Source organism: Dama dama, chromosome 1 (assembly GCF_033118175.1).
Source record: "Dama dama isolate Ldn47 chromosome 1, ASM3311817v1, whole genome shotgun sequence".
Classification (NCBI taxonomy): domain Eukaryota; kingdom Metazoa; phylum Chordata; class Mammalia; order Artiodactyla; family Cervidae; genus Dama; species Dama dama.
This window is the reverse complement of record NC_083681.1, coordinates 75,232,126-75,254,316: the sequence shown is the minus strand read 5'-3', so window position 1 is coordinate 75,254,316 and position 22,191 is coordinate 75,232,126. Positions and strand designations below refer to the sequence as shown.

The 22,191-nt window shown below is 52.2% G+C and overlaps 1 protein-coding gene across 11 annotated transcripts in view; it reads right to left on the bottom strand.

Moving 5' to 3' along the window:
* Positions 1–21,900, bottom strand: part of MADD (MAP kinase activating death domain) — a 40,519-nt gene extending 18,619 nt beyond the window's left edge. For 2 of the 11 annotated variants that reach the window (XM_061153335.1, XM_061153325.1), the window contains exons 1-20: positions 21,527–21,900; positions 17,699–17,858; positions 16,484–17,080; positions 15,767–16,070; positions 14,907–15,038; positions 14,258–14,371; positions 13,020–13,100; positions 11,159–11,337; positions 10,573–10,808; positions 10,212–10,368; positions 9,839–9,942; positions 9,439–9,629; positions 8,825–9,075; positions 8,454–8,593; positions 7,498–7,599; positions 5,653–5,755; positions 4,892–5,078; positions 4,644–4,794; positions 3,992–4,198; positions 1,144–1,244 (exon numbers count right to left, since the gene is read on the bottom strand). In XM_061153335.1, the coding sequence (XP_061009318.1) occupies positions 1,144–1,244; positions 3,992–4,198; positions 4,644–4,794; positions 4,892–5,078; positions 5,653–5,755; positions 7,498–7,599; positions 8,454–8,593; positions 8,825–9,075; positions 9,439–9,629; positions 9,839–9,942; positions 10,212–10,368; positions 10,573–10,808; positions 11,159–11,337; positions 13,020–13,100; positions 14,258–14,371; positions 14,907–15,038; positions 15,767–16,070; positions 16,484–17,080; positions 17,699–17,760 (3,399 nt within the window). In that variant the 5' untranslated portion in view covers positions 17,761–17,858; positions 21,527–21,900. The other 9 variants (XM_061153307.1, XM_061153287.1, XM_061153252.1 and 6 more) reach the window with 7 other exon arrangements.
* Between the last annotated feature and the right edge of the window lie 291 nt (positions 21,901–22,191).

Below are 22,191 nucleotides of genomic sequence, written 5' to 3'. Positions count from 1 at the left end.
TGCAGCCATGAAATTAAAAGATGCTTACTCCTTGGAAGGAAAGTTATGACCAACCTAGATAGCATATTAAAAAGCAGAGACATTACTTTGCCAACAAAGATCTGTCTAGTCAAGGCTATGGTTTTCCCAGTGGTCATGTATGGTTGTGAGAGTTGGACTGTGAAGAAAGCTGAGCACCAAAAAATTGATGCTTTAGAACTGTGGTGTTGGAGAAGACTCTTGAGAGTCCCTTGGACTGCAAGGAGATCCAACCAGTCCATCCTAAAGGAGATCAGTCCTGGGTGTTCATTGGAAGGACTGATGCTGAAGCTGAAACTCCAATACTTTGGCCACCTCATGTGAAGAGTTGACTCATTGGAAAAGACCCTGATGCTGGGAGGAACTGGGGGCAGGAGGAGAAGGGGACAACAGAGGATGAGATGGTTGGATGGCATCACCCACTCGATGGACATGAGTTTGAGTAAACTCTGGGAGTTGGTGATGGACAGGGAGGCCTGGCGTGCTGCAATTCATGGGGCCGCAAAGAGTTGGACATGACTGAGCGACTGAACTGAACTGAATATTGTATTACATGGATACTGCTGCTGCTGCTAAGTCGCTTCAGTCGTTCAGTCATGTCCAACTCTTTGCGACCCCATAGACGGCAGCCCACCAGGCTCTCCCGTCCCTGGGATTCTCTAGGCAAGAACACTGGAGTGGGTTGCCATTTCCTTCTCCAATGCATGAAAGTGAAAAGTGAAAGTGAAGTTGCTCAGTCGTGTCTGACTCTTAGACCCCATGGACTGCAGCCCACCAGGCTCCTCTGTCCCTGGGATTCTACAGGCAAGAATACTGGAGTGGGCTGCCATTGCCTTCTCCAATGCATGCATGCATGCTAAGTCACTTCAGTCGTGTCCGACTCTGTGCGACCCCATTGACGGCAGCCCACCAGGCTCCCCTGTCCACAGGATTCTCTAGGCAAGAACGCTGGACTGGGTTGCCATTTCCTTCTCCGTTACATGGATATATTACACTTATTTCATCATTCCTCTGCGACTGGATATTCATGATGTTTCAAGGTTGTCTTTTTGTTTTGGTCTTAAAGAAGTATTCTGAGATAGCGAACTGTGAATGCTCACGATTCTGAACAAGGCTGTCACAAACCTGGGAACCGGATGTCAGGCTCACACCACTGTCTGCGCTGACCTGGGACTTTTTCTCGTCGGTCTCACCAAGGTCAAAGGTGGGTTTGATTACATCAGGCCCTGAGGAGGGGAAGACTTGTGTTACTCGGCATACAGGCGAGGGGGCAGGCTGGCCAAGGGAGTGGGACAGAGGCACGGCCTGGTCCCAGACCTGTTCCGTGTGTCCCAGTCACCTTTCCAGGGACTGCCACTCACTCGGGCCCCGCTGGAAAAAGAAGTCCCCAGATGCCTTAAGAACTAGGTAGGGGAAAATCAGACCTGGTCTCAAGGGGTTCTGCAGCCATCTTCTCAACTTGAGAAGACTCTGACCGAATCACCCTAAGGAGGAAAAGTTACACAAACAAACCACGCTCCACTGCACTCAGGGTCAGCGCTTCACTGGGGCTGGAGAGCCTTTAAGGGGCCTCCGGTCACTGTGCTTTCCCAAAAATGTGTCTGAAGGGACCAGAGCAGGAGGAGCCCAGGGAGATTAAACAGCACTAGCTGTTTCCGTGGACACTGCCCACCCCCCCAGCTTCTAGTTCGAGGTCAAAAGGCACCCCCGTCTTTCCCGCCCATCCACAATGGTATGGCAGAAGGACAGAATGACAGAAAGCGAGAAAGCGTGCCTAGGCAAGCCACCAGAGAGAGTCGGGAAGCTGCAGACTCAACACGGAGGGACAGCAACCATCTCTGCCAACTGTGCCCACAGGCCTTCCAGTGGGTGCGGGAGATTCAGCCAATGAGGGGCGCTGAAGTAGGCAAACGTTCTCCCCACCAACTCTGGGGCAACAGAGAACCCAGCTCTGGGGGCCTTTACGCAGCGGATGCCCTGATCACCGCCTGGTTTACCACAAGGGGAAGGGGCAGAAGCAGCCTACAAGCACATACCTAGACGTCACACACCACCTACCTGCTTTCGTTCCAAATATCCCCCCAAGAACAAATTTGGGTTGGGGCTGACCAAGGGAGCCTGCCCCGACTGGGCCTGGGGAGTTGGCAGGTATGGGAGACTTGGGAACGGGAAGGGGCATTTGTTCCTTACTCTGTTTTTCCAAAGCTTTTTGCTTTTTCACTTCCTGGTGCTTGCTCCACAATTCTACCCCAGATGCAATGTAAGCAGGAGAGAAAGACAGAGAGAGTCAGAGGCTGGTCAGACAGATGAAATGGAAACCCCACCCACCCAAGGTGCTTCCGTCTCAGGCACAGGACTACAAATCAAGAGATCAAGAGAGATCTTCATTGAGGGGAGGAGGGGGGTGAAACATCAAGAGATCTAATGCCTTCCCCCCCGCCGCCCAGCTCAGGAACTAAATTCCTTTCCTCATCTCAATGCGTCAGTAAAAATCCTTCCGAATATCAGAGCTGGAGAAGCCTTTAATAAAGCTCCTTCATTCTGGTGCGAGGAAGCTGATCCCAAAGAGGCTGAAGCGCTTGCCCAAGATCACGTAACCCTGGACCAAGGGAAACTTCCACCACACTGTGCTCTCTGTGCCAAGTGAGCCGGGCACCAGCAAATTTTAAAGATTCCAGATCAGACAGACGATCACCTCGTGCAGCCAAAGGGTCTCAGAAGCATCAGCACAAATCTGGGTGCTTCCCTGGGTTGGACAGAGGCCACCCGTGCAGGCTTAGCATCCTTCCCTGTTGCTACCAAAACACCCGCCTTACCCTCAGAATCAGTGCCTGCCCTGCCAGAAGACCCACCTTAGCCAGTAGAGGTGGACAGAGAACCCTAAATGGTCAAGAAGAGCATCTTAGTAGGGGTAGAGAAGAGGGAATAGTCATCACGGCAATTCTTTTCTTGAAAGAACTATAAAGTCTACTCGGTCCAATCTCCTTGCTTCCCAGGTGAGGAGATACAGACCCTGAAAGGGAAGCAATCTGTCCAAAGTCATTTTCTTTGCTGGGGGCTGATCTAGGATTAAAACTCCAGATCTCCAGACTGGTGGGTCAGTCAGTTTCTAGAGCGTCACAACAGATAGGAGATAGACTTTGCTGGCTGCCTCGTGGAAAGTATTTTGCCGGCTAGAGAAGGCCAGGTTTCCAAAAAGGAAACTGGCTCCGCATTACCATTTAAGGGAGTAAAAGTTATTGGCTCATGGATGTGGCAAAAACACGCTTCAGTTAGAAGCATGTTCCCCAGGGATCTAGAACCAGAAAGAGAGAGATACCATCTAGATGAGTCCAGGTCAGGTGGCAAGTGAGTCAGACACACGCCCCGAGAGCTCATCAAGGCACTGCCTCAGTGGGAATGAAGAAACACCACACATACAGCTAGCGCTAGTATCAAGTCCACTGAGGAAGAGCTGACTCAGAACTCTGCACCTCAAGGTCTAGAACCCAGGGAGATAGGGTGGCCGGACATGCCCCAGAGGAGCAAGTCTGAGGGCAGTGTGATGGCTGGATGGGGGTGGAAACTGGCTGTAGAGACCCAGACAATCACAGTGTCGCAGCCCAGAGATGCATCTATAAACTGCCTTACAGCTTCCAGGAGCTCTCCACTATGTGAAGCAATCCCAATGTAAATAAGAGAGGTGGGGACGGGGAGTCCAGCTCAGACTCCAGCCAGAGGTCTGGGGGGTCCACGGGGCCCCCTAAGCAAAACTCCCACTCTTCCTTTGAGGCTCAGGTGAGGGTGGCTGTAAACAAAGCATAAGGAATAGAGAAGTATAAAGAGACATGGCTAGAAATGGACACAAATCTGTCCCCCTGTCTGGAAAGCAAAGCATGGGGAAGAGAGAGGCGGGATTCTGGATGAATTGAAAGGAGGCAGGGACACTGAAGAAGCCAGAACTCCTCCAGCTCACTCAACACGTGATACACACCAATGGATGCCACAAAGTTCTCTTCCTTTAGACTTCTGGTGTCCAGCTCCTTGGGACTCTTTCCTGGGGCACTTGGTGCCCGAGGTCCCAGCTGGGGGACCCTCAGCTGTGCCATGGCCTTTGGGTCCCCCCGTCCAGCCAGGCCAGGATCCTTGCCAACTGGTGTACTGATGCTCTCTGTGGGACTTCTCTTCCGCTTGTCTGGTTCTGAGGAAAAGATGAAACACAAGAAGAGGTCAAAAGAGACAGAGAGGACTTCCCTGGTGGCCCAGTGGCTAAGACCCCGAGCTCCCAAAGCTGGGGGCTCGCGTTCGATCCCTGGTCAGGGAACGAGATCCCACATGCTGCAACTGAGACCATCTTTGCGCAGCCAAATAAGTAAATGTTTCTTTTTTTAAAAAAACAGAGAGTCCAGGTGTGGAATGAGGTGGGAGAAGCGAGGACAGAGGAGAAGGTGGAAGGGAAGAAGTGCAGAGAAAGAAAAGCAAGCCTCGTTCTCTGCCCCAACAGCAGAATACCCGCTACATAAAGACATGCGCTAGAAAAGAAAAGCCCAGAGCCTCACAGGAAGCAGCCTGGCATTGGGAATCCTGTCAAGGGGCCGGGTTCCTTCTCTGCGGACGGCATGCCGCCCTGCTGGTCCCACCCCTACCTTTACTGTAGTAGTGGGTCTGGGCGATCTCCAGAAGCCCAAAGATGCTGGCCATGCCACCCAGGCCGGCGTGGGCGAAGGACTGCTCCAGACTGAGGACCGTGCACTTGAGCAAGTCCAACATGCCCTTGTACACCTTCCGGCTGATCTCCTGCAACGACAGCCCAGGGCCGAGAGTGGGCACCGCTGTCTCCAGGGAGGCGTCCCCGCCCCTACTCCCCAGGCGGCCCCTGGCCCCCGGCCCTGACCACGTCTGGGATGACGTCCTGCCGGGCCTCGTCCTCGGACTGCGCCGTGCGGTTCAGCTTGCTCAGGACGAAGACGCGCAGCTGCTCGCTCTCCAGCAGCCGCCGCACCTTCTTCATGTTGAGCCAGCCGACGCCCTGGCCGTCCAGCACGCCGTGCACCACCTCCTTCAGGAACTGCTGGTTCTCACTGGGGGGGGGGGGGGGGGGGTCCACACACCACTTTTGGGGTCAGCGGCTTCTTGGCAGAGCATCCCCCACTTTCACCAGACTAGATGTTTGCCGCCAGGGGGCAAAAACACAAAGCCACTTTCCAAAGCACTGCGATGGCCACCCCTGTGAAGCCCACCCCTCCAGACGGCCGGGTGGGCCCAAGGACCCAGCAGTGGTCCCACCCACCTCCACACCACAAGCGACGGCTGCCTCACGGGGGCCGAGTCAGAGTGGGAAGGGATTCCACCTCTCTCTCTCTCTCTTCAGTACCCCTCATGTTTGGTACAGGAAACACTACCTCCATCTGAGAACCTTTTAAACAGCTCTGGGGACTTCTTGGGCATGCCCAACGCAAGGGGCCCAGGTTCGATCCCTGGTCAGGGCACTAGATCCCATATGCTGCTACTGGGGAGTTCATGTACCACAACTAAGGATCCCACGTGACAGTGAAGATCAAAGGTCCCGAGTGCTACAACTAAGCCCAGCGCAGCCAAATAAATAAGTCAATATTTACACAGGAAACAAAACAAAACAGTGCTGCCCTTTATTACCTAGAATTGCTGGATCGACCCTGAGGTGACGGAGGCTCTCTTTTCACGGTTGGGCTGTGTTTAATGACTGACGATTTCTGGTCCACTAAGGCCCGCCTGTTTCCTGCGGTCAGGAAGGCAGAAGGAGACAGGCATCACTCCTGGGGGTCCAGGAGCGAGGGTCAGCACAGCCCCCCGGGGCAGCCATGCTCTGCACCCATTCCCTGGAAGGACTGGGTGCGGGCGGCCCCGGGGTGTCACACACACACAGGTGGAGACCAGCCACGTGGAGGAGGTGGGGATGGAGATTCAGGCCGCTCCACATGCACCAGCAGCGTGCCCCACGGGCAAGCACGGGGTGGGGCAGGGCAAGGCGGGCCACTCGCGTGATGCCGCTTGCTCCGGGAGGAGGATGGCCCTCAGGCAGGCACAGGAGATGCTAGGAGAAAAAAGATCATGCAGAGCTCACGGGCAAGACCCACCTTCACCACTCCCGGGGCCGGCTTCAGTAACAATCTCCATTAGAGTATTTAGCCCAAATACTGGGACACAAAATACACAATTAGTAGGTGCACCATGATACCACCACCCTGCACCCCATGATGGAGCTGTCAGTCAGATCGTCTGAGCATCCTCCCGAAGCTTAGTGCATGTGACCTTCGTTCTCGGGCACCTCCAGAGGCTGGAAGCCAAGTGGCCAAGGGGAACAAACCCAGGCTCTGGGGAAGACTGTCCTAAGACTATGGCCTCTCCGAGCCAGAGGCAGGGGAATGACACCAGGAGCCTTTAGGTACTCAACGGACGCATGCATGAGAGAGAGCTGTTTCATGAAACATCCAGCACAGGGGTCCAGAGGGCCCACAGGGAGGCAGAGGGAAGCGCCCCAACGTGTCGATGGCATCATGGGGAGGGGGCGGGGTTGAGGATGGGAGCAGGTGGGAGGGACGAGTGCGGTGGATGGAGTGAAGCGCCGGCATGGCATGCGGTGAGAGCGTGGCGACACCTGTCCCCAGCAGCTGTGTCAAACGAGAGCCAGCAACGCTGCCGCCTTTCCGTCCCTAACCTGCCGCGCCTGGGCCGATCCGCCCTGCAGGCCTGGTGAGCTCCCTACACACACCCCTAGCCGTGATGTCCTTCTGCCCATCTACACTATGCTCCCATCCCCACCAAAGAACGTTCCTAAGATCCCTAACATTTACTAACTGGTGAGGAGACAGGTCAGTTAGAAAATACATGAAACTGCTGCTCACTGGGCTTTCTTCTTTGATTAAATATTTCAGCACAAACTCCAAAGGAAGCAAACAAAAGTCAGAGTACATTCAGAAGAGCCTGTCAAACTGTTGGGAGATCACAAATGAAAATCCAATAAGGTCTTAATCGCCCCTCGATGCCAACCAGTGCTACACTCATGGGGCCCTGAGCTGACAGGAAGCCAAAGTAAGAGGTCTCTTGACTCTGTAAACACTGCCAGTCTTTTTACAACCATACCCTGGTGGGCCAGCTCCTTAGGATGGAGTCTGTCCTAAGTCCACGCAGTAGGAACCTGGCAGAAGACTGGTGGTAGCCGACGAGCCCTATGTGGATTATGTGGTTCTGACAAAGGTACCCCTCGGAAGCAGCAGTAATCCCCCAGTTGCGATTATCCTAAATGATATGACAGGGCCTTCTCTTTAGCTACGAAAGACAGTTTCCACCTGAAAACCAGCGAGAACTCATAGAATGTGCGGTGAGAGCCATGAGAAGCGCTGTGTGAGAGGCAACGGCCAGGTCAGATAACTCATCATACACGGGGTTCCTCACAAGCACCCACGGGCCTGAGATATTTCCCGGAGGACCTTGGCTTGGCAGAAGGAGGGCGGTAGTCACCTTTGAGACTGGGGAAGGGTGTGCTCTTCTCTCGGGCTCCTTTGGTGGGCAGCGTGAGGTTTGAGAGGCTGAAGCTGGTGCTGTGGTTCCGATACAGGCTGCCTGTCCAGGGGGGCGGGCAAGAGCCATGCATCAGGGGCAGGGGGAAGCATCAGAGCACTCCCCTCCAGGGGCTGGAGCACCACCTCCACCCTCCTCCTCTTCAGATGTAATCCCAGAGTCTCTCACCTAAGCTTAGAAAGGACCATGGCTAACTTAGGGCAAACAAAAGGGCTACTGCCAGGAACGCTCAGAACCCCCAGGAACCACTTTCCCTGGCTGCCTCCCATGGTAACACCCAAGCTTCTCCTGTACTGCCGGCCCAGCACAAATGCCTGGCAGATAATGCACTTCCGGTCTGACGTTGGTACTGTCCCTTCCTGGCTTCTTAAAACAAACACACAAACCTCACCATCACAATGATCCCCCCATGATGGCCTTCTCTGGCCCCTAGTCTGTCTTTAATCTTGAACTGACACCACCCTCATTTCTGGTAATATTCTCTGTGTACAAGCCAATGTCACATAGATTTCAAGGCATATGTGTGAAAAAGTCCTTCCCCCATGCAGAGAAGGTATTAGACATAAATCCCAAATCAAATTTGACCAGAACGTTTCCACGAGATACGTGTACAAGGGTTATGATTTTAATAAAATGATTCCTTTTCAGTTCAACAGGCAGCTGTCTTACCCTGAAACAGACTGAAACCTCCAGGCATAAAGACAATGACTAACCTGTCCCTGTTCTCTGTTGACTTCCCCTAAGAATATCTTATTTGGCATCACTCAAAGGACCTGAGGAGGAGCTTGACAATGCCAACCCAGCCCTATGTCTGAAGTTGTAAGGAACATCTGCCGTGGCCAGGCCCTGCCGGACCGGAGATGGGACCTAGGCGGGCAGGAGCTGAAGGCACTTACTGGCGAAAGACATGATGCCCCCGAAGCCTTCCGTGCTGTTGTTGGAGACGGTGGAGGTGGGCGAGCTTGCTCGAGAGTCCGACTCTGCATCTGAGTCACTTGCCAGTTTCAAGCTGTTGGGCCGCAGCAGCTTTTGAGCCCTTGAACACACAGGGGCACCTCTGAGCCCCCAGGCAGGGCTGCCGAGTCCTGGGCAGACCGGCCTGACTATACACTGCACTCCCTTCCCGCAGTCCCTACAGGGCTAGAGCAAAGCACGAGCCTCTGGGGATGCTGGATCTCAAGAGCCTTCGGGCTGCCAGGACTTTCTGGTCCACCCTCGCCCCAGGGCCCACGGAGGTGAGGCCCTTCTGGCATCCGCAGGCTCTTACCGATGGCCACTGACATGCTGGCTGAATCGGGGGGTGTAACTCTCCCCCTGCTCGTCGTCTTCCTCAGGGGGAAAGCCATACTGGGGCTGGAGGCTCGGACTGTCAGAGGTTCGCCGGCGCACTGACCCCTCTCCGGGTTCTGTCTGATGGCTGTCCGCGCTGCACTTGTCCACGCCAGGAGGCACGGTGGGCAGGGACTTGGGGACGCCTCCTGCCGCCTTCTCATCTGTCTCCGCTGAGTCGGCAGGTTCCTGGGGACATATTAAATACAAAGCAGTCACCTGGCACCTGGGGTGCCTTCCCGTCTTTCTCAGCTGGGCAGGGCCAAGCCAGGCCTGCTAGATTCTGAGCCTGAGGAGTGTGTGAGAAACATCTCCGTGACACCCCTGTTCTCTGTGCAGATTATGCACGGGGGAAATCTCAGCTCACTTCTGGGGTCAGACTGTACCTCATAGGCTCTAAACCACAGGCTCTACGGAGAGGAGGCTAGGGGGAAATGCAGAGAAAGTAGCAAATTAAGCGGACGGTTTCACCCTAGCTTTCCTAACAGAGAGGAGGCCCCCACACCCCAAGTCACAGTTCTCACTCGTCCCCTCCTCCGGGTCGTCACGTACAGAGCTGGCGCCGTGGACGATGGTGCTGGGGCTGCTGCTGGCGGTGGTGCTGGAGCTGGAGCGCAGGGGCGGGTTTTCCTGAGAGCTCTCGCCGTCCGGGCCGGGCTCCTCTGCCGCCTCCTGGTTCTGCGGCTCATCGATCGCCACCTCGCTGGCATCCCCAAGCGCCGCATGTGTCAGAGGGTCCACATCTGCCAAGACCCAAGGGGGATATGTCTGGCGGACTCACTGTGCCGTCCCGTAGAAGCTATCGATGTAAATCAACTACATTCCAATTAAAAGATTAATTTTTGTAATTTTAATTCTTTAAAAAAAAAAAAACCTCAAGGATGGCAGCTGCAGACCTGCCGTCGCAGAACCCCAAACCCTGCCCCGAGTGGCTAATTTCTCCGATACGTACTAGGAGTATCACCGTTGATGTCGCATTTCATCATCTCGCTGACAAAGTCACCAAGGGAAGAGTAAGAAGAGCTTGAGTCGTCATAATCCATGCTGTCACTCCCGCTGCAGAGGGAGGAGCAAGAAAAACAAAACAGGAGAAATGGGGCAGAGATAAGAATCGGCAACCCGTGTCAGGAAAAATCAACAGAGGAGCACGTGTAACTCAAGATCAGGGAACAAGAGAGAGAATGAGAAAACGAACACAAAATCAACTGAACTATGACCCAAGGCTTCGCGGACTGATGTCTAAACCCTATGAAATCCGGCCACTGTGCTCGCGAGAGTCTCCTAGCCTTCTGAGACCCCTCCTGCCGCTGTAAGGCGCTGCTCACCTGTCGTCAGTGGGGTCAGAGTCAGAGTCTCGCTCGGGCGGCACGCTCAGCGCCTCGGCCAGCTGGGAACCGCTGTCATATACTCGATAGTGGATGGGCTGCAGCTGGTGGGCGTACCACTTGGGCTTGTCGCCAATCAGGGCTGGATCGAACATGTCTACCCGTGGAGGGAAAAAAGGAGACTCGAGTGGGCAACAGGGGGAGAGAAAGCAAGCAAAATGTAAAAGAAAGGTGGGAGAAAGTCTCAAGCGAAGTCAGAATAGCAGGGGCAGCCTGCAGACTGGCAGAGGAGAGCGCAAAGGGAAGAGCCATCAGGAGGACAAAACAGGAGGTGGGGCGGCACAGAGCGACGGGGACTCACTGTTGTGAATCCGCTGGAAGGCGTAGTTGGTGGGGTTCAGGATCCACTCTCCAAAGTACTCCACGGCCTGAGTCCTGGCCAGTTTCTCAGCAAAAGGAGTCTGCCGGGGGCGTGAGGCTAGAAAGGAGCCGGCTTGGAAAGCCACCACAGGCCGGGGGAAGAGACGCAGGGTGCGTGTGTGCATCTGAAAGCCCTGCAGCACGTTGGGGGAGTTGAAGAAACGGACCATGGCCACTCTGGAGAAGAAGGGGACGGTGAGCTGACCCGAGTCCCACGCCCTGCGGAGCAAGGGTCCCCACGACCCGAGGCCTCAGACCACTTCCCAAGGTCATCATTTAACAGGCTTCCAACAGCCAAGGGAGAGATGTCTTAAAGAATCATCAACCTGCTTCTGCACCCAAGGCCTAAAAGGCCTGAGAATATGATGAACCATTTACTCTGCTTTAACTAAGGTGGCAAATAAAACTAGATATTACCCACATTTTATAAATAATCTCTGGGCTCAGGGAAGTAATCTGCCCCAAGGTCACTGAGTGAGGAGGGACCAATTTAAGAGCTTGCAACTGTCTGGTTGGCTTGCGTGTACCTGGTTGCGACATCCACCGAATCCACATCATTGCCGTAGATGAGCGGGTTGAACTCGGTGGAAGGTGTGGACTGAAGGTCATTAGAAGGCCTTCCCAGGAGAAGGGGGATCTCCTGGCCCTCGTGGAATTTCTCCAGATTGAGGATGGGTTGGGTGTTGAGACTCATGCTGGCGAGGGCCTACGGAACAAGAAGAAGTCCCTCACAGATGGCTGAGTCCTGGGCGGCCAGCCAAAGTCAATTCCTAGGAAAGAGCCTTCATCTCTGAAACAAGAATCCAAAGACTTTAACCTTTAGAAAACAATCTGAATTATGAAATCTTCAGCTTAAACCAATCTGATCAAGGCCACCTGATCAAACCTGAGGTCCAAGGCGATAGTTTTCAAATTTGTTTCAGCTATGAAACCTTGTTTTTCAGTTGAGATCTAGGTGGGAACATAAACAGTTGAAACCTATAAAAGTAAAGCTTCTCTGAAGGACATGAGGAACCTAGAGCCTCATAGCTCAGTGGTCCGGATCTAAATCAATCTTCAGGGGCTCCACGGGCCAGTTTGAAAACCACTGGTTTATACCAGCAGTGTTTGGTTTTTTTTTTTTATCAGCTAATTTTGGGGGGCTGCACTGGGTCTTTGTTGCTGCATGTAGGCTCTCTCTAGTGTGGGGAGGAGGCTGCTCACTGCTGGGGCTTCTCCAGTTACAGCATGGGCTCCAGGGCGCATGGGCTTCAGTAGCGGCATGCGGAATCTTCCCCAGCCAGGGACTGAACCCATGTGCCCTGCATTGGCAGACAGATTCTTAACCACCGCACCACCAGGGCAGTCCCAGCAGGGTTTCTTCAATGTTACGAGCATAGGAATCACCTGGGGACGTGGCTGCAGGCGGATTCTGATTCAGTATGTCTGAGGTGATTCTGCACGTTTAACAAGCCCAGGTGATACTGATGCTGCTGGTCCAGGGACCTCACTTTGAGTGACAGGGGTCAGAATACAGGATCTGTGAGCCCAGGGATCTTAGCTCCTATGAACATGTAAAGTACATTCTGACTGTACTTCTCCATCTCATTAGTCATACTAAAGCAATCATTGAGAATGAAAACACAGCAAAGGAAGACAGCTAGAGAACCTTCTGAACTTGCTATCCTCACCACACTCTGCAGTTACCACACATCATATTGCATCAGCAGTGATGGAGCCAAGTGACAGAAAGAGACGGATGACACGAAATGACTCATTTAAATCCAAACGGATTTCACCTAGAGGTAGTGCTAAATAACTGAGACAACACAGAGAGAGATTTCTGATCATCAAATGAGGGGTTCCTAAAAAGAAACACAGAGCCATCTACTGGTGGTCCTACACAACACATACAGCAGGGCAGGGGAGCCGGGTCTCACCACGTTTTACCTTCAGGTACTGTGTTCAGCATGCAGAGGAAGAAGAAAATCAACCAATGAAAATGCGTTTACGGGGTTTCCTCTAAGGGAGGAATTTTTGAAGAAATGATTCTGTAGGGACCAGAGATCAAGTCAAGAGAAAAACACGAAAGGAGCCAGACTGCCCAAACTGCTGACTCCCTCCTTAGGAGACAGAATACTCCGAGGCCGTTAAGAAGGCTGGCTGTGACAACAACACAAAGTGAAGGGTGGTTTTATGCACTAGAGGTGGGCGGTGCACACACAGTGAAGGAGAAGGAATCTAAATGGCTCTCTTCTGAGATTCACCCGACCACCCCGAAATGGGATACCCCGCTTTTCTGGAGCCCGCCCACGGCTAAAGAAATCTACTCGACTAGAAGTCGGCAAGGAGACCGGCTCTCTCAACAGCTGCTGCTGCTCCCCTTCCTTGGCTCTCCTCTTCACCCACCTGCTTCAAATGCTTCTTCAACTCTAACGATTCTGGTTCTGGCAGGATAGGCAGCACTTCCGCATTGGTGGGGGCAATCACCTGCACCAGAGAAAGAGCAAAGGTGCGACCTCAGAATGAGTTGCTCCAGACTTTCTCTCACGTAAGGGTAAGGAACAAGAATAGGAAATTAGGTACACAATGTTGTTGTTTTTAGTCACGAAGTCGTGTCTGACTCTTTTGCGACCCCATGGACTGGAGCCCGCCAGGCTCCTCCGTCCATGGGATTTCTCAGGCAAGAATACTGCAGTGGGTAAACATTTCCTTCTCCAGGGGATCTTCCTGACCCAGGGATCGAACCTGCATCTCCTGCTTGGCAGGCAGATTCTCTACCATCTAAGCTACCAGGGAAGCCCCTTATGTGTATACAATACTATTATACACATTAAAATACACACATTATATATGCATCTATATAAATATATATATATATATATATATGCACGTATATGACAGATATACACACTTGAAAGGAAACAGTATACCTAAATGTTCTTGGTGACTCTCCCTAGCCAACAGGCTCATGGGATTGTGCCAGGTCTTAGCTATGGCACGGGGGATCTTCCATCTTTGTGATGGCATATGCGTTCTTCAGTTGTAACATGCAGGATCTTTTAGTTGCAGCATGCAAACTCTTAGTTCTAGTTCCCTGACCAGGAATTGAACCTGGGCCCCCTGCATAGGGAGCATGGACTCTTAGCCACTGGACCACCAGGGCATAATGAGGATCATGGTTTTTGTTTCATTCCTTGTACTTTTATTTTCACTCTCTAAAGTTTTATGGCAAACACATATAAAGGGCTACCTACCGAAGCTTGAACATATTCACAGAATGTTAATAATATACTTTTTTAAAGTCTGCACTGAAAGGCAGTTTCTTACTAGAAACTACACTCTCAGAAAACCAGGAGATGACCTATGCCATAGGTTAATAATTCTGCAACCATAACTGCTCTGCTGCTCTTGGAAGATGCGGGGAAGCATTTAACTCCAGCAAAACTAAATCTTATAATTCTCTGGGTCCTACCCAAGAGCCGATCAAGACAATAAAGTAAAAGCAGCACTTTAAAAAAAAAAAAAGTTGTTTCAGTGAGTTTCACAGTAGCAATCACAAATTTAGGCCCTTCCTGGCAGTAATCTAGAAAAACAGAACACACTCCTATTCTAGACCCCACGGAGCCTCAGACAAGGGGCCTCACCCTATTGCTGTCCAGATCTACTAGCCACACATCATCAGGCATTTTGAAGTCCAGTTTGTAGAGGAAGAAGCTGGCAGGGACCCCGATGATGTATGGTGTTGGAGCCAACAGCAGCTGAGGAAAAGACAAGGAACAAAACCAAAACCTACTGTGATCACTTGTCAGGTCAAGATTTTTCCAAGGGAGGAAAACACAGGTCCACAATCCCTTTTCCAAAATCCTTGAAGGCAGATGTGTTCCAAAGTTCAGAATGCTTCAGATTTTAGAGAAGTAACAGTATATATTATACATATTATGTACCACCTGCAATGGGGTAGCCAGTAGCCTATAATCCCTGACATTAACTGTGATAAATAAAAACTATAAATAGTGGATCCATGTATATGTATGGCTGAGTCTCTTCGCTGTTCCCCTGAAATTATCATAACACCGTTAATCAGCTACACCCCAATACAAAAAAAGAGGTTTAAAAAAGAAAAGCCTAAATAGCCTAGGTTTTCCCACCAGATCAGTTCAGATTTTGTGGACGAATAACTTATAACAAGGAATTCAGGACCAGGACTGACTTACAACTTCTTTGGGCATGGAGCCTTCACCTGGACAGTGTCAGAGCAGAGGTGACAAAGCCACAAGATGCCTTAAGACTCACCTGTTCTGCCGATGCCATGCAGGTGGGCAGCAGTGGGATAACAGGAAACATATACTCCAAGGGGTAGATCATTGCCACAAATGCCATCACGGACATGGAGAGCGCGTTGTAGTCTCGGGACTGGAGCACGACCTGCCACAAACCATACCAGAAGGATTGCTCGACAGAATAAGTAAGGCTGAAGTGAAAAGAGCCTTTGACACTACAATTTAATTTCTTTTCACCAAGGCCACGGCCCTGGGACCTTAGTTTCCACACTTATCACTGCCCTAAACCCCGCCTGCCTGTCACCTCCCACTGTAAGCACTGCCCAAATCCTCCCTTGAGTCACTCCTTTACCTTCTTAGTTCTTGTTCCCCAAATCCCAGGATCACTCATCGGTACAGAATTACTGAGGTTTCCAGAGAATTAGACTGGTACAGTTGAGATGAATTCAGCTGAGTGCCAAGCTCTCTGAATATATCCCACACGATGCTCAGTCGCCTAGTCATGTCAAACTCATTGCAACCCTATGGACCGTAGCCTGCCAAGGATCCTCTGTCCATGGGATTTCCCAGGCAAGAATACTGGAGTGAGTTGCCATTTGCTCCTCCAGGGGATCTTCCTGACCCAGGGATCGAATCCATGGTTCCTGCACTGGCAGGCAGATTCTTTACCACTGAGCCCCCTAACCCCCACAATGCTGGTACCTTAATTCAACCCTCACCCACTAAGAACCTACAGTATACCTGGTATCATGTTATCTCTTGGAGACGAGGTGATGAAAAAGATGCAGTCCCTAATCCTCATCTCTGATGGTCTAGCCTCTGCCACACTTCAAAGTCCTTCCCCTAGAACGGTCTAGAATGCTGCCCTCTCACCTTGTGCTCTAAGAGGATGCAGGTGAGCACCTGGAGACAGGCGTCCACACCCAGAAGTTCCAGGGGGAGGTGCAGTGGGAAGTCCACTAGGGTGAATCGAGAGGGGTCTGGGAGAGCAAAGGTCAGAGCCTGCTGGAGCTCCTGCGGCAGGACCTCGATGTCCACTCGCTTCTGCCCCGAGACGGGTACCGGGGAGCGCAGCAACCGGTAGATCCAGGCCTCGATCTCCCGGAGGTCGTGCAGCAGGGCACTTGACTTCTCCTCTACTAACAACGATCCAGTAAAGATGCGCCACATGGTGTCCCTGAGGAGCAGACGGCAGGGAGCAGACACATTAGCACTGGGAGCTGATACCTCACGGCAGTCCAGCATAACCACAGAGCATCTAATGATGGCAACTGGAGAAGACCTCTTTATGGGCTCAGCCAGGACCACAGGGTGCACACAAGGGTGATGACAAATGCAAAATGTACACACAGCAAGGACTTCGTGTCCTGCCCATCCTGAAACACCCAACTCCTCAGCATCACTCCAAGCACGATCATGGAAGAAGGTCTAACTCTGCAGCAGTCTTTCACTTCCATGGAGTAACATTAAGTGTTTAAGGAGGTCTGAGGGACCTCAGGTTTTAGAGGGAAATCCCTACGCCCCTCACCAGCCAACTACCCCTCAACTCCAGCCGCCTCCCCTATTCCAAGCGGCGGTGGTGAACCATACCTCTGTATGCCTCGAGGGAGGCCCAGTTTCTTGCCCAGCAGGCGCTCACTGCAGCAGTCCACCAGACGCTTGAGGGTGTACAGACACTCTCGGAAGGTGGAGAAGAAGGGGTAGTGGCTGAGCACGCACAGGGACGTCAGCGTGCTGTTGCGGGACCGGCTCCCTGCCTTGGCCCGGCGTCTGGCCCGCGGAGACTGGCTCACGTCCAGGGTGGAGTCGACACTGGGCGGCTGCAGGGATGGGCCGCTCTCCGAGGTCTCGGGGCCCACCTCCTCGGAGGTGCAGGGGGCTCGGGGCCCTTCCTTCCCCCGGGACCCTGGCCCAGCCTCCCCCTTTTCCTTAGGCACACGCTTTTGGAAGGAGCGGTAGAAGTTGACGCAGATGCCATAACGGGTGACACCAGTGTCCTTGTCCGTGAGGGTGAAGACAAAAGAGGTGTCATCCCGCAGGGTCATGCGCCGCTGCCGCACGCTGAGGCAGCCCTCTGGCTGGCAGAAGAACACGACATCCGGGGGCAGGGGAAACTCCGCATGGTCCTCTAGCGGGTACCGCCGTAGCAGTTCCGGAGTCTGGGCCACACTGTCACTGCTCGGGTGCCTGGAGAACACACGGACAAGGTCAGCAGCCTGAAGGGACAGCATGCTCTTTCGGGTTTTAACCACAGTAAAAAAAATAATAATAATAATAATAATAATAATTTAACCACAGTGGAGCAATAAATGCTCTTTTGGATAAAGCAACCTAGCTGCAGGACCTGGGGAAACATGGCACATTGAGGTCTGTGCTGCCATGAAGATGCCTATCCTGAAATGAAAGGTAAATGGCGACAGTAAAATTATCACCAACACCATAAGATGACTAACATCTTTCAAGGTGTATTTGCTAATGAATTCCCCAAGGAGCATAGGTAGACAGAAAAGGAGCACAACATTCTTTTCCTTTTTTATGAAATAAGGAAGCTGAAGTAGATACAGTATATTTGCTCAAAAATCACAAAAGATGCTAGTTAAGAACAGAGGTTTGCTCTTTCTCTTCCTCCAGGCCAGTAGTCTCGATCCACCTGTTTTGTTTTTCCAACTGGCAGCAAGGTTCCCATCAGGGTCAAATAACAGAAGAATGAGATATGCAAAGCAACGTGGAAGTAGGGAAGGGGATTCCTTACAGATTTTGTGGCTACCCCAGATGACTAGAGAAAATCAGTCACTTCTTGGTTACCTGGCCCCTACGATCACTAGGTAGTCAAGTAACCGAGGACAGGACTTCTTCTTTTGCACCATGGCTCAAATTCATCAATCCATCTCAGAGAAACTCCAAGGCACCAGGCACGGAGTCAACGTTCCCAGGAGGAATTCTGATGTTATCTGAAAATCCAAGCCTAACAGGAAAAAAAAGTACTAATAAGATCCACTGTTTCACCTGAGAGACGCATCCCTCTCCACGTCAACCCAGGTCAGAAGATCTTCCATTCTACTACGGAAGAGAGGAGAACATGACACTTTTCCCAGTCTAGAGCTCTGTCCGGGCTTATGAGCTCACAGAGTCACACGTCATGAAGTAGGATAAGTAATGGCTCACCTGCCCATCCCTACAAACCAGGTCGTTTCAGCCTCACACCTGGGCTTGGTTCTGAAAAGCAGGCCTAGTCAGTCCAATCGGGACTCAATTATCATAATAACAAAAATTAAGTCACTTTCAGGACTGCTCCAGGGTGCATCAGGATCAAACCAGACTCTCTAATCAGAACTCATCTGCACTCCTGGCTCTAGGTAGAAACCTAATTATTCTGTTCCAACATTCTGCATTCAGCTTGATGTGAAACTGCCCTATAGACGACACTTAATTAAACTCAGACAACAACAACAGATGGCTACTCTATCCCATGCGATCTCAAGTGAGGACTCTCTCTGCCCTAGCTGCTTCCTCCAAACCATTTTTCTCCCCTCTTTAAGCAAGAGAGGGGCTGAGTGGCTACAGATACTAGCTCTGCCCTTGGTGCTGAATCATAGTCTTCCACCTCTATTGTGGTCCCAGGATTTGAATCAGTAATACAATACACACGGATGAGGCCCTGTCCTTCTGGATCTTAGACATAAAGAATCTAAAGGCAGAGACAACAAGATTTCTGTGAGGAGAGGGAGAGGTGCTCAGGGAAATTTCTAAACCACAGTCCAAAAATTAGAAAAAGCTTCCATGTCTTACCCTGGAGAAAGAAATGGCAACCCACTCCAGCATTCTTGCCTGAAGAATCCATGGACAGAGGAGCCTGGTGGGCTACTGTCCTTGGGGTCACAAAAAGTCAGACATGACAGAGCAACTGAGCACTCACTCACTCCATGTCTTAACTGCAATTATTTCCTGTTCAATTTCCATATACTTCCCTAAATAACGTGTTTCACTCCATGCCAAGGCTACTTTCAGTGCTTCCAGCATTGCACCTCTGTGTGCCACACACGGCCACACTAGGACCTTGTTCACTGCATACACAGAACCCCACTGCACTACACACACTCTTACTTGCCACTCCCTTTTTGCCGCTGCATGTACAATGCAAACACTCCCTGTAGGCTTAAGGCTCTACCTGATCTAGATGAGAAGTTATATCTTTTTTCTCTCCTACTTAACAATTTTTAAAAACTATTTACAGCACTTCTCAAACCCTCAAAATACTTCTCCCTCCTTTCCCTTGCTCCCCATAGACGGCCTGCAGGTAATAGGATTCGGTTTTGTCTCCATAGCAACTCTGGCTCCAGCACTATTTATAGCAGAGCTGCCACCCCTCCCCCGCTTGGTGACCGCACAGTGCTAGCAGCTGCTACCCCAGAGCTGCCCGGTGCCCCTAACAATTCATTCTCCTTGAATCTAGAGACACCTCTTCCACTGACCACATCTACCAATTATCAGGTTATCTTTTCCCTCATGGGCCTTTAGTTTGCACTTGGTTCTAATTCTGGATTTTCTTAAGAGATTATCTCCTTTCTATACAACCAAAACCAAGTTCCCAAGCTTGCCGTATACTCATTTCTAGGCATCACTACCACCGCAAAAGCCCTCTAGGTCTCCTCACTGCTATGGAATCATGAGCATACTGCAGAATGTGGAGCACTGTTAAGAGAGCTCCTCCCAAGCAGAATGAGAAGGAGAGGGAAACACAGAAATGAAATGGGAAGACGGATAAAAGCATAACTCATTCTCTAAAGAATTACGTGTTTGTGATGGTCATTTTATGATATATTTAAATGTCAGATCACTGTTGTACATCTGAAACTAACATAACAGTGTACTGTCAACCACACTTCAATAAAAATGTTTGCTCCAATAAAAAAGAATCATGTGGAAAATGCCTAGTGAGAGCCAAAACACCTTAAAATAAAACAGAATTTGCAGGACCAGAGCTCAAGGCTGAGCCTTGAAATCTATATTTACACTGAAAACCAGGAGCCCTTTACAACCAAAAATCTCAAAGATCACACCTGAAGCGGCTTCTACTGATATACCAGGCATCAGACCTCTAACCTTGGTGGGATCCCAGCCCCCTCTGAACTGAGAATCACTTAATAAAACTGAAATCATTATCATGCTCTACAGTGTTCATCTCCCTCCAAAGCCACAAGGACCCAGAGATGTCATGACCATTTCAGCCACTCGAGATAGGATGGATTTTTAGTCTCGGCTCATATCTCATCAACAGCCACTGCCTTCAGTTATTCAGATTGCAGAGATAACCAAGACTTTCCTACCCATTCTCTCCCTTCTCCCCTCCTCACAAAGATTCTAGATCCTCTAACAGTACCTATAGCTCACACTCTGTCTTCACATCCACCCACTCGGCCTCTAGCCTCATTACTAAACGTAAAACCCATCATTATTAGTCCCTATATTCCAAAGGCAGCAATCTCCAAACGCAAACCTACCTGCTGAAGTTCTACACAGTTACCATCCACTGCATCCAAAGAGCTTTAAATTATATGTCTTTTCAGCTTACAAATGGTCACAAGGACCAGCTCCTTGGATCTGTCCCCCGTTTGGGGCAGGATGTTAATAGTAAAACCACAGGAACCAGAGAGCGATATGACATCTTCGCTGACGTGAGCAACGACAGGAGGCTCTCTCCCCTCCCCCTCCTCCCCAGGCAGTGACCTTGCAAGCGCTTCAGCACAGACTGGTCCAGCTTGGGGAAGAATGAGAGCAAGAAGGCAGGCGCTAGGCAGGGATGGGGAAGAGGGGAGGACAGGAAAAGGAGGACGAATTTAGAGGTGCACGAGGACGAGCAGGGAAGCTGTTGCAGGAAAGATTGAACAACGGCGTCTCCACTCACCAACAAGCCAATTTTGAAACACCGAATTAAAAAAAATAATAATTTTTTTTTAAAGAACCAAATGTCCTTCTTCAAAACCTAACCAAAGATAAGACGCGCGCGTGCGCGCACACACATATACACAAGCGCACAGAAACACACACACACACACACGCTCGCCATGTGCTTAGCACGGCTCGGGCCCCCGAGCTGGACAGCTCTGCCCGCCCCCTCACCTGCTGGACAGTTCTCCCCCGGCCCCCGCCCCGGAACCAGGGCCGCCAGCCCGCCTCGCAGGAACCCAGCCCTGCAGCCGCGAACTGCGCCCAGGCTCGCAGCCCGAACCCCCTCAGCGGCCCGGACGCCCCCACCTCCAGCCCCACCGCCCCCTTTCCTTACCGATCCCTGCTCTGCCTCTCGAGACCCCCAAACCCTCTCACACGCCTTTGGGGCCTCCTTAGAGATCCCTTCCCCCTGGAGCTCCTGTTCCCTCCCAGAATCCGTTTCCCCCCGAGGAACCCAATCCCCAACACCTTCCTAGGGCCCCCAGTGGCCCGGACCTTCCTACCTCCCGGGCCTAGGGGCACCGGCCGGGCTCGGCTGGACGTCCCCGTGCAAGCCGGGTGTCAGTGGCTCCCCGGCCAGGGCGCCGCTCGGAGCGCAAGCCAGTTCCGCGTCTGCACCAGGGGGGCGCGCACCACTCGGACTAGGTGAAGGAAGGGGAGGCTGACGGGGGCCGGGGGCCGTACCATTCACCCCCTGGGGGTAGCGGGGGTGACGGGGCTGCACCAAGCCGAGCGCCGAAGGGCGGAGCCAGTCTCTGGAGAAGGGCGTTTACGCACACACCTAGGCGTGAAGGAGTGGGAGCGCGATGGGGCGCGCGGGGCTGGCGCAGCGCCTCTACGTGCCAAGGGGAGGACCCACGGGAACGCTCTGGGTATAGGTTGCGCAAACATTTCAGTTCGACACGGTAATAGAGCCCATTTCGATGACGGGAGGTTCACCCTGGAAACGACTTCTCAAAATAAGCTGCTCTCAGACTTTCTCGCCGTTCCCTTCACCTCACGTCCCTCCCCCACCCCCGCGCGCGCTTTGGAAGCGCCCAGCCGCCCGTGCAGGGAAGCCGGCGGCCGCGGCGGCGGAGCCTACCAACTCCGGACGGCGGGGGGGAGGAACTTGAGGCCGGAAGGCGCGGCCGCGGTATCACCTACGCCCGGTGCGCTCCAAGGAAGGGGGCGTGGGCGGCGCCGCGGCGCCCGCTGGGAAATGCAGTCCAGCCCTTCTGAGAGGCTCAACCTGGGACGCGGCAGCCTCCCCTTGGCCTCAGAGGACTTTTTTTTTTTTTTTTTTCCTGGTCCCACAGGGCCTACGGGCCTAGAGGAGGGAATTGTCCTTTGATTTTCAGGAAAACCGA